This window comes from Aspergillus novofumigatus, assembly GCF_002847465.1.
Source record: "Aspergillus novofumigatus IBT 16806 chromosome Unknown P174scaffold_2, whole genome shotgun sequence".
In the NCBI taxonomy this organism is placed as follows: domain Eukaryota; kingdom Fungi; phylum Ascomycota; class Eurotiomycetes; order Eurotiales; family Aspergillaceae; genus Aspergillus; species Aspergillus novofumigatus.
In genome coordinates this window covers 2708155-2719368 of record NW_020194275.1, presented here as the reverse complement: position 1 = coordinate 2719368, position 11214 = coordinate 2708155, and the positions used below count along the sequence as shown (strand labels likewise).

Below are 11214 nucleotides of genomic sequence, written 5' to 3'. Positions count from 1 at the left end.
TGCACACTAAGGAAAAACTCAAAAAGGACACAGAATTTTACATTCGCGTCATTTTGTAGATAGAAAGTTGAATTCAATCTTACTACTTGTCCGCAGTAGACAGACTCCGATGTTGATATGATTGATGCATTTCTGACTCAGTTATTGTACTACTGCCGGAATAATCAACCCCGCGGAAGTGTCACTGCAGGCCATATTATAATGCTATTCACCTGCTACTTTTGAGTACGGAGTACCGGCCTAAAAATAATGTGACTAGGTAGGTACTATGTAGTACTTATAACAACTATCTATGACTTTCTACCAAGTACCTAGGTACACTCAGTAGAAGGTACTGTACAAGTACAACAGAGTACTAGTAGTGCAGTAAGTATTCATCGTAAGTATCCAGTGTCCACCTTATTAGGTTACTTTTACTACTTACGCCATTAGCATTTCTCTTTCTTTTACCCACAACAGTTAGCGACAACTTCCAAGGGGTGCCGGTATGAGCACGGACAGCCAGGTGGACAAGGCCGGCAAGAATAATTTATCATTTATGGCACTTCTCCGTATTTGGACTATCTATCTAGATTATGGGTCAGGACTCAGGAGTCATTCGCCATTCAAACTGGTCCGGGATCTTTTCCTCTTCTCCCCTTGGCCCCAAGGGTGCGGAAAGCGGATCTAGATTTCTGGCCGGTCCGGATCCTTAGACTACTTTACTTTCCAACGCTTCCATTTTTGGTGGCTGGTGTGTTATCATCGCCACCATCTCGCACCTATGCTTCTTGGTCTTGACACATGTCCTCAATAGTATATCCTGCAGACCTACATAATAATAACAACTATCTACGCGAGAGACTGACTACGTAGAGACGAAAATGCCATTGTTATATGCAAATTGCAAGCCCCACATTTACTTGACGCCACTGGCTACGGGCCAAGTAAGTCAACATTCACAACTCACATGCTGTTGGCTGGAAGCTACTTGCATCTCCCCTCTTATTCTTGTTGTTGCTATCATTGTTGTCGACAAGAATAGCTCAACCTTTCAAGTCATTAGACTGGATGAGTGGCAAACAATAATAGCTTTGCGTTTACTTTGATCCTGATGATCATGCTTGGACTTAAACGGCTGAAGCGGACTGTTCAGCAGACCCACTGTGAGCTCAGATGGCGGGCCATAGCCTGTAGACTCTAGAGAACGGACTACAGAGTATAGCGGTATGTATTATTGTACTATTGACATTGCATCTTATCTAGTTTATATGCTTTTTTGCATTGCTGGAATAGCTTGAATGCGGTGTTACTCTCCTTGTAACCTTCTGGTTTAATAATAATAATTCTTCTGAGACAAATGCACAAAGGCCAGGGTGATATGTGAAAACGCTGTGGACTTCTCCCTGGCCTAACAGGACTAACAGGCTAACATAGATGGCTTATTTTTCGCTTTACGACCCCTTGGACACCCTCTTTAAACCTCAACGCACCGGCGTCAAGATTAGCGCGGGAGACACGATCCTGGCCATACTGCTGGGACTGCTGGGTTTCAAGTTTATTTGTCAATTATTGTCCAAGAGTTTCATTTTGGCTTCTGCCTCTGAGGGGTTGTTTTCGACTTGCATGTGCTTCTTAGCTCCTGCTCCTCCGTCGGCTCAGATTCACCCCTCAGAGGCCCAGCCCGTCAGAACCTTCCATATCAAATGGATAAATTATCCGTCTTACTGCTGAGGGGAGTCGAGTCCGAATGGACGGGCTTTATTTTAGTGTTTTGTGAAAAGGAGAGAACACCGAATTGACTTGCTTCATTCTCCCGCCGTGTTCTTGTTTTAGTCTGTTACCCCCGCCATTGACTGACCATAGTTCCATCTGTGATTATATTGACTAACATCGCGAAGGTCCATCCTGAAAACATGAACATGTTAGAACGATAGTTTGTCCTTTGCCTGGCACGGCTTTTCTGTCGTCGGCAACAATTGCGAACCTCCTCTCTACTAGCTGAGTCGATATGGAAGCATGTAAATGCTTCTGGACGCAGCAAAGACTGATATAATTTCATTAGTAATCATCTTGTGTGATTCATGCAGGCCGAGTCTAATGTAGGAACATATGCAATGTCACACCAGGGTATCCATTCTAGTCTTAGTGTCGGAGATGTCCACTCTCTTTCAAACTGCTGGACCTACTCTGTAGTAGCTGGTGCATGGAACATGATAAAGCGGCAGACAGACAACTGGCAGCAAGTTGTTCCCGGCTTTGTGCCAATGTCTCCATGCAATTATCCTATATTTCGCACTCTCTCAGGATCTTCGCAGTCTCACGGTAGCGTTCGCCTATTGCTTACCTGGCAGCCAATGAGATGCCTCCTGAGAGGAAAAGTTGAGTTGTAAGTTGTAACTTGGTCCACAACTAGACCATTACGAACTCCATGTACTGCTGATCCGGCACCGTACACTCGTAGTCTGTACTGGCAACTGAAAGTGGGACCTGGACTGTCAAGCACCTCTGGCGTCATCTGTCCTTCTGCCAGATCTGACTTTGATAGTGTCATTGTGTACCACGGTACCTGATCTTTTAGGTTGAAATGCACCCTAAGTTGGCAATTGAGCACGCTGCAATGCCAAATAAAGGGGTCGACGACGAGGCCTTTTTCCTCACCTCGCTGGTGATCTGATCATAATCGCATTGTCCTAGTCAATAGTCTCTATGGCATGTCCTCTGCCCAGATATCCATGTAGGTATGACCGTACCACTGACCTGGTATGGAGTACTCCCTTCCAGCTCTCCACAACATTATCAAGCGATGCCCTTGGTCCAGGGTTTTGAGAGAATGTCAACTAAGCTTGGATGAGCATACCTCGTATCGCAAATTGTTATTAATAATAGAGTAAATAGAGACCCTCTTGAAAGGCTTAAATCGAACCAGTTGCTATTCGCTAAGGTAGGTATGCTAATACTGCTGAGCCATGTCTAAGGTAAGGTACCTAGGTAGTGCTGTGGACACCGGTAACTCTGGTACGGTATGGTCAAACACCGAAATGCCGAAGGACTAAGGTACGTAGGTCACTAAGGTACCTACTCCGTACAAGGAAGCCTCCAGGTACTACACGTGATAGCAGATCACATGGTTATCTCCTGAGCCACATCGACCGCTGCGCAGCCACCTCAGCTACCTCAGCCACAATTACGGGTATCTATCTACAGGGGGCAATTGACGGCGAATTTGAGGAGACAGTAGGTGACGGTAAGAAAACACACTGTCTGCGAGGCAGATTCCTGTTCACTTCGTGCTCAATCAGCTCACTCGGCCCTGGTGGCATTCGATGGTGAGATCAGATCATGGAACGCTCGCATCTACGTCTATCTTTCTCCTAATTCCGTCCCCTCCAGACCTCCGCTTGTCATTCCTCTTCACACAATCACAATGGACGACCTGAACGGACTAAGTTGGACATCCAACTCTTCAACGAACGCTCAGAAACCCCCGCCTCTGGGCTCCGGATTCTCGTTTTCCACAGTGACGCGCAATAACATTTCTGGCCGTTCTACCCCCTCTCTGCTACCGGCCCTCTCACCCACCGTCCAAGTCGGCGACCCCGGACAGCGACAGCTTTGCGAATCTTGTATCCTTTGGTTCGTCAAATGCGAATAAGAAACTATCTCTCCTAGAGCAACAGAAGAGGCTGCAAGAAGAGCGCGCCAGAAAGGAAGCAGAGAATAGGTCCAAGTTTGAATCACAATACGGGGACAAAATGCTCATTTCTGGGATAATTTGGAGAAGACCGGGAACAAGAATCCCTTTGCATCGACGCCAAGTCCTGTACCGCAACGAGCTCCCTCCGCCGATGAGGATGATCTTCTTGCTGCTTTCGACGCCTCTGCGCCTGTAGATGCTTCGACGAACTTCCCGATCCCGAGCCCGAGTCGCTCGCCGCAGATCGCGCAGAGCGCCTCTACCGCGGCGGCGCAGCTGCACCAGACCGGTGGAATGTCATTCAACGATGTCGACGATGATCCATTTGGTCTCAATCAGCTAAAGTCGAAGCCAACAGCAACCCCGCAGCCCGCTCAGACCGACGATGATGACTTCCTTGGCTTGCTGGGAAAGCCAGTTTCTGAAGTCTCTCGCCCCGCACCCGAGCCGTCGCCGAAACCCTCATCTCGGGTCATTCATGAGGATCATGCACCGTCCCCCAAGCCGTCCACTGGTGTTGATCGGGCGATTGCAGAGCTTGTAGACATGGGCTTTCCCGCAGACAAGGCCAGCCAGGCACTACGGGCAACGGCGTCTGGCACCGACGTCCAAGCTGCTGTGAGTCTGCTTCTGACGCAGGCACATGAAGAAGCTCGTCAGAAATCGAAAAATAGAGCACCAGCCGTCGACCGTGATCTCGACCATCAGGAACGCAGTAGAGAGCGGGGCTCAAGACAAGATCATGACGTTCCTTCATGGATGAGAGAGGAGCAGTCGAGAAGCCGTGCTAGCAATCGGTCCCCAGCGTCGACAAGCAAAGATCCGTCACAAATCGCCGCTACTTTTAGTAACAATTTCTTGAAGACTGCGAATTCGCTGTGGAAACAGGGGAGCAAAAAGGTTCAGCAGGTCGTTAATGAGCTCAACTCAGATCATGATCAGTCACAGCCTCGGTGGCTGAAAGAAGCTTCGGCCCGTCAGGAGCCCTGGCCACAGCCAACTGACGACGACCGGGCTACTGAAACCTCGCGCAGGAAGCCCGAGGTTCTAACAGATGAGGCTCTTCTCCTTGAACCTGGGGCTGCTCCCCGGCCGTCTCGTAACCAATCTCGAGTCAGCGAAAGGCCCTCGCAGCGAACGCATAGCAATGGCTTACGGAGCCAACAGTCCCCAGCTGGAGAGGCGCGTACCCCGCAGCCTGCTTTCATGCAGCAGCAGTTGAGAAGCGAATCACTGAATCCCAAGTCTCGTGTGTCCAAAAACCTGGTTGAAGAGCAGACGGCGCAAGCGTATGTTAGCCCTGCTAGAAGAAGAAGACCTGCTGCTCAACCATCTGCTCCTGACGCCAATGTGGATTTATTCGACTCTTCTGCACAAACACCGCCAGCCAACCGATCGCGGCCCACTCCACCCCCAGCACAGTCCTCAAAGCCACCTGCGCCATCAAAACCTCTTCCTGTTCGGCCGAAAGCTCCTGCCCGGGTGGTTCCGCAGCTGTCACAAGAAAGTCTCATGTCGACTCACCGGCATCGTGAGAAAGGTACAGAGGCATACAAAAGAGGAGACTATGCCGCAGCTCATGATGCCTTCACCTCTGCACTCACGATGCTACCTGATAAGCATCCCATCACCATCGTCATTCGCAGTAACCGTGCAATGACAGCCTTGAAGGTCGGCGAACCGAAAGTGGCCATCAGTGATGCGGACGCCATCTTGGAGCTGATTGGCCCTTCAAAAGGAGAAGCTGAGACCATTGATCTCGCCAACGGTGAAACGGCAAAGCCAATGAGAGATTTCTACGGCAAAGCCTTGATGCGCAAGGCCGAAGCCTTGGAACAATTGGAACGCTGGGCCGATGCCGCTCAGGCATGGAGACAGGCGGTCGAGAACGGCCATGGCGGAAGTACTAGTATCCAAGGCCGGAACAGATGCGAAAAAGCTGCTGGTATCAGCAAACCCGCACAGAAACCTTCCGCGCCTGCGAAGCGACCGCCAGCACCCGCTCCGAAGAAGCCGTCGGCTTTCGACGACCTCCAAGGTGGCTCGCCGTCGACGGGCGGATCCTTCGAGGCTGTCAGCCGTTTGCGAGCGGCCAACCAGGCAGCCGAGCGCGCGGACGAAGAGAAGTTTGCCCTTGGTGAGAGTGTCGATGCACGGCTAAACGCCTGGAAGGGTGGAAAGCAGGACAACCTTCGCGCACTGCTCGCTAGCCTGGACACAGTCCTGTGGCCCGAAGCAGGCTGGAAGAAGGTCAACATGTCGGAGTTAATTCTGCCGAATAAAGTCAAGGTGCAGTACATGAAGGGGATTGCCAAAGTGCATCCTGACAAGGTATGTTGTCTTTTACGGCATTGATGAAGAGACCACAGCTAAGACGAGTCAGATTCCTACCAACGCCACGACCGAGCAGCGCATGATCGCAGGAGCAGTTTTTGGTGTCCTGAACGAAGCCTGGGACAAGTTCAAGGCAGAGAACAACCTTTAAGGCATCACCATCCATCACTTGGAAAGTTTGAGATGCTCCAGGATGCATGTCTCATGTCTGCTCCTACGATGCTGTGGTTCTGTCCATCTTTACATCACTCATCACTTTAAGCCCGATTCCTCATTCATCCCATATCTCGAATGCATTGGCATATTCTGGTTGAACATCTTAACTCTTGCGCTGCGCCCACAGGGTACAATGCTCTTATGCACTGGTTCTCTTTGTATATACACATTTCCAGATCCCCCAAGTTTTATGGCATACGTGAAGTCAGGATCTTGAGATGCCTGATTATTCATCTTGTATTCCAAGCGTCTAGATTATATCACAATAGCGACAATTCCCATCTATGATTGGTTTTCCTGGGGCTGCGCAGGGACGTCTTCTGACTTTTGCGCCTCTTCCTGCACCTCCTTCTCCTTCGCTTCCCTTTTTAATTGCTTCTTGCCTTTCGGTTTTCCTGCGTCCGGTGAGCCTCCCGTCTTCTGAGCCGGCCAGGTCTGCCGACACCTTTGCTCGTCTTCCTCTGTCCATTCGCGGGGTAGAATAGCGAAGACAAGATACGATGTGTGCGTTTTCAGGTCCGGTTCGGTGCGATGTACCAGGCGGCCGAGTTCGTACGATGGGGTTGATGATGGAGCTGCGGTTGTGTCCGAGTGTTGCTGTATGTCTTGTAGGGTTTTCTCTTCGACTTCTGTCTTCTCTGACTTGGTTGCTGCTGGTTTGTCGGAGGCGGAGGCGGTGCCTTCATCGTCGCTCTCCTGAAGGAGAGACTCGCGGAATCTTTTCGAGTGTTCCTCGACGGCGCGCATCTTTGCGACGGCTTCGTCCACTGACTTGGGGAAGACGGTTGCGCCCCGGACACCTTCGCAATCTAATCCGGTTCGTTCGCGTCTGACATCAATCCGGTGGTGATTCACCTCGACCATTGATATTGAGAGCCAAGAATACTCGCGGAGTGTGGTGATCGTCCGTTGCACTTGCTCGATACATGGGGAGAACGTGCATATATATACCGGCGACGAGGGATCGAGAGGCGATTCCGCTCCCGAAGGGGGCCTGCGGACCAGATGTTTGAGCGCAAGCCATGGCGCCGGTAGGTCGAGGAAGATCGCATTCGCTTTCGGCGATTTGCCGGTTTTGGGGTCCCCCAGGAGAAAACCATCTTCGTAGACATCGCGGTGCGTCACCTCGACCAGTCCATCCAGGCCGTGGTCGTGGATCTCTTCCCGGACTCGTTGTGCGCGCTGTGCGTGGAACTCGAAACTGCAGACCTTTCCTAGCCTTCTTTTCTTGACTGCGGGTGCCTCGGAGGGGTATCCGTTGAAGACTGCGCGGACGGATGCATGTGTGAACGAGCCGCTCCCAGCTCCGGCCTCGATAATCGTGCTCCCGGGGCGAACGCAGAGCCGATGCAGAATGTAGCTGTAGTCTGGTGTGTAGACAACCTGGGTCCGATGCGGGAGCGACGCGGTCCATAACTCCGGTGTGGGGTATAGAAGATGAAGGAACCCGCTGGCCGCCGCGCGGGGGTGCCAGGAGAAGATTGCGCCTCCTCCTTGTTCGATGTCGGGGTGTCCAAATCATCCGCTTTGCGCTTCTTGGACGCCTGATTCTTGCGACCCCGGGAGCCTGTGTCTACTACGGAGGCGACAATTTGCGATCCCCATGGTTGATCGATAAGCGTGCTGTGCGGAAATGACCCGAAACGAGTGTTGGTGACTTTCCCCTCCTTGTACCCCTGATTTTCGTCGTCTTCTAGTTTGAGTATAGTCGGGATGGTCTGGTCTCTGCGGAGATGAAGTAAAGCAAGGTCGCCCAATTCGGACCGAAGGCGGTGGTTGAGGAATGGGGAGCCCATTGCGACTGCCTGCAATCGCAGAGGAGCGGCGAAGAGGGTGCAGAGGTTGTTGAGGAGAGAATGTAGCCCAAGATATCTCTATCCTCGAGCTATCCGTGAAAATCGTCACTCATCTCTAAACTATAGTACTACGCGGCGACAAGCTTTCGAGAATCTCCGATGCGGTCTAGACCCGAAACAGCTTATACGTAGGGCTTAGGGCTCAGGGCTAGATGTCAGGGCGAGGACCTGCTGGTTCCTGCTGGGCTCCGATTGGCTGCATAACTTAGGCCTATCCATGGGATTCTAACCTCAGGCTCCCAGGCCTCCATGAGTCACCCAGTTAGGTAGTTAAACATATTGCTCAACCCTCCCCCTCGTTTTAAGGTGGTCGTACCAAATCTCCGTCTTCCTCTTCTTCCCTCTGTCCTTGATGCCCATATCCTTCTCTCGTATTGCACTCTCGGTTTCTTCTTTTGCAAATCCCTCAAAAGCCCGATTGTCGCTCCTTTCTCCTCTGTTGATTTTTTCTAGATCAATGGCCACCGCGCGCCAGCAGCCGCCATGGCGGCAACCAACAGAGTATCCCGAGGCCAAATCTCGCTTACCACCTCTGAAGATTTGGAATTCGTTGACGCGGTCGAAGAATCCATTTATTCCCATTGACCGGGAAGGCAAGAAGGTGACCTGGTATGCTTGTGGGCCAACTGTCTATGATGATGCGCATTTGGGCCATGCCAGGAACTATGTCAGCACCGATATCATTCGGCGCATCATGCGCGACTACTTTCACTTCGATGTGAATTTTATCATGAACATCACGGATGTCGATGACAAGGTGCGCAAGACTGCCTGTGCCATTGGTTGCTTTAGCAATTGTGCTGATGCAGTGGCATCTAGATCATCCTCCGAGCGCGCCAGCAGCATCTCTTCAACGAGTTCGTCTCCGCCCACCCTACAATCGATGCCGAAGTCCTGGACGTTGCGCGAAATGCATATACTGCCTATTTGAAGAAGAACCTTCCATTACTGAACCCCGAACTGCCCCCGTGGCAGTATGAAGAGGAGGTGGAGAAAGTCTACGCGACTGTGTTGAATGGAGGACCCTTACCCGGCAATGAGAAGGCGGGTGATGACGAGGCAAAGGTTAAGATGCACATCAAGACGGTGGCATCAGCTGCGAAGGTGATCGCGCAGGCGGAAGGCCTCGACCAGGCTACTACCCCCAAGGGCTTCGCCGAGTCGTTCTACACAAATGCTCAGGACCTTCTCCTTCCATATCTGGATTCGCTCAAGGCGTCCTCGATCAATGCGGACGATCATTCTATTTTCACGAAGTTGACGAAGAAGTACGAGGAGCGGTTCTTGAAGGATATGCGCGATCTCAACGTCCTTGACCCCGACGAGTTGACTAGGGTCACCGAGTACGGTGCTGAGATTGCGGACTTTGTGGAGAAGATCGTTGAGAACAAGTTTGGCTACGTTACCGACGACGGTTCGGTATACTTCGATATTACTGCTTTTGAGAATGCCGGGCACCCCTATGCCCGGCTTGAGCCCTGGAGCCGGTCCGATAACAAGCTGCTCGCGGAGGGAGAAGGCGCATTGACCAAGAAGACAGCGGAGAAGCGTTCAGCTTCCGACTTTGCACTTTGGAAGGCGTCGAAGCCTGGTGAGCCCAGCTGGACGAGCTCCTGGGGTCGGGGCAGGCCGGGCTGGCACATTGAATGCTCTGCGATGGCTTCGGCTAAGCTTGGCAAGCAGATGGATATCCACTCGGGAGGTGTTGATCTAGCTTTCCCTCACCATGACAACGAGCTGGCGCAGAGTGAGGCTTATTGGTCCCATGGCCACACACACACTGATCAGTGGGTCAACTATTTCTTGCATATGGGTCATCTGTCGATCCAAGGGTCAAAGATGTCGAAGTCGCTTAAGAACTTCACAACCATCCGTGAGGCACTAGAGAGAAAGGAGTGGACACCGCGCAGTCTCAGGATTGTCTTCTTGCTCGGCGGTTGGAGGGACGGCGTTGAAATCACAGAGGAACTCGTTAGTGCTGGAAATTCTTGGGAGGACAAGGTCAATAATTTCTTCATCAAGATGAAGGACCCTGCGACTCTATCAGGCCAGACCTCGGGCACTGACACCACGCTTCCTGCCGCTCTGGAGGTTGCGAAGAAGGCTACTTTCGATCATCTCTGCGACTCCTTCAATACGCAGGGAGCGATGTCTGCTATTTCAGAGCTGATCTCAAAATACAACGGCGCCGACAAGTCTACACTCAATCCCAAGGATGTCGAGGCTGTCGCCCGGTGGGTGACCTCGATGGTGAATATCTTTGGTTTGAATGGCAGCGCAACCGCCGACAGCACGGAAATTGGCTGGTCAGGTATTGATGTGCCTGAAGAAGCCAAGCCTTTCCTGTACCCGCTCTCCAGCATCCGTGACTCGCTCCGCCAGGCTGCGCGGGCTAAGGAGGGAGTTAACCCGGAGACTGTTGCGGAGATTGTGAACAAGGGAGAAGTGCCAGAGCACGACCTGACTGAATCCGCAAAACCTTATGCCGAACTTCTTTCGAACTTCCGCACTAAGGTGTCCTCTATCCAACAATCCGAGTCGCTTGGCAAGGAGATCCTGGCACTCTGCGATCGCGTTCGCGACATCGACCTGTTCGATCTCGGCATCTACCTTGAAGACCGGGAGAATCTTCCCGCCTTGGTCCGTCCTGTTACCCGAGAGCTGATCCAGGCTCGGGAGGAGAAGGCAGCGCGGGCGCGCCAGAAGCAGATTGAAAAGGAAAACAAGGAGAAGGAAGCCCTCAAGAAACTGGAGAAGGGCAAACTGAGCCACCTGGAGTTGTTCCGGACCAACGAGTACAGCGCCTGGGATGAAGAGGGTATCCCCACTCGCGATGCTGCAGGCGAGGAGATTACGAAGAGTCGGGCGAAAAAGCTTCGGAAGGACTGGGAGAGACAGAAGAAGCTACATGAGACTTGGCTGGCCAGTCAAATGGGTGCCAAATAGGGGGAGAGTGTGTCATAAAACAGTCTTTCGGATGTATCTATGCATTATAATGGCGTTCTTGGTTCGCCGTCTGGCAGACCCTTTCGGTCATATCTATATCTACAACTAACCTTGATGATCGTTTATAGCAATCAAGCCAAGCCATCGGAAATATTAGATCCCCCATAGTTTTGTATCTGCTGAATG

At 51.7% G+C, this 11214-nt stretch overlaps 3 protein-coding genes across 3 annotated transcripts; 2 read left to right on the top strand and 1 right to left on the bottom strand.

The window, feature by feature from the left end:
- Nucleotides 1–3004: 3004 nt before the first annotated feature.
- P174DRAFT_501854 (UBA/TS-N domain protein) lies at nt 3005–6161 on the top strand (the record flags this gene model as incomplete). The annotated part of the gene is made up of 5 exons (XM_024831052.1): nt 3005–3036; nt 3102–3226; nt 3282–3615; nt 3799–6007; nt 6039–6161. The coding sequence occupies 5 exons, from the start codon at nt 3005–3007 to the stop codon at nt 6159–6161; spliced, it is 2823 nt and encodes a 940-aa protein (XP_024685824.1).
- Nucleotides 6162–6384: 223 nt separating this feature from the next.
- trm61 (tRNA 1-methyladenosine methyltransferase subunit GCD14) lies at nt 6385–8123 on the bottom strand. The gene is made up of 2 exons (XM_024826689.1): nt 7769–8123; nt 6385–7676 (listed from the first exon to the last, which is right to left on the bottom strand). Exons 1-2 carry the CDS (start codon nt 8020–8022, stop codon nt 6509–6511), a joined length of 1422 nt encoding a protein of 473 aa, XP_024685823.1. The 5' UTR covers nt 8023–8123; the 3' UTR covers nt 6385–6508.
- Nucleotides 8124–8355: 232 nt separating this feature from the next.
- Nucleotides 8356–11179, top strand: P174DRAFT_439034 (cysteine--tRNA ligase). The gene is made up of 2 exons (XM_024826688.1): nt 8356–8839; nt 8902–11179. Exons 1-2 carry the CDS (start codon nt 8540–8542, stop codon nt 11026–11028), a joined length of 2427 nt encoding a protein of 808 aa, XP_024685822.1. The 5' UTR covers nt 8356–8539; the 3' UTR covers nt 11029–11179.
- The last annotated feature ends 35 nt before the right edge of the window (nt 11180–11214 follow it).

Excerpts from the sequence above, each read along its gene's own strand:
- P174DRAFT_439034 (XM_024826688.1), top strand. The coding sequence starts at position 8,540 with ATGGCCACCGCGCGCCAGCAGCCGCCATGGCGGCAACCAACAGAGTAT. Across the intron at positions 8,840-8,901 it reads TCACGGATGTCGATGACAAG|ATCATCCTCCGAGCGCGCCA; the intron begins GTGCGCAAGACT and ends AGTGGCATCTAG.
- trm61 (XM_024826689.1), bottom strand. The coding sequence starts at position 8,022 with ATGGGCTCCCCATTCCTCAACCACCGCCTTCGGTCCGAATTGGGCGAC. Across the intron at positions 7,677-7,768 it reads CGGGGTCGCAAGAATCAGGC|CGGGTTCCTTCATCTTCTAT; the intron begins GTCCAAGAAGCG and ends CGCGGCGGCCAG.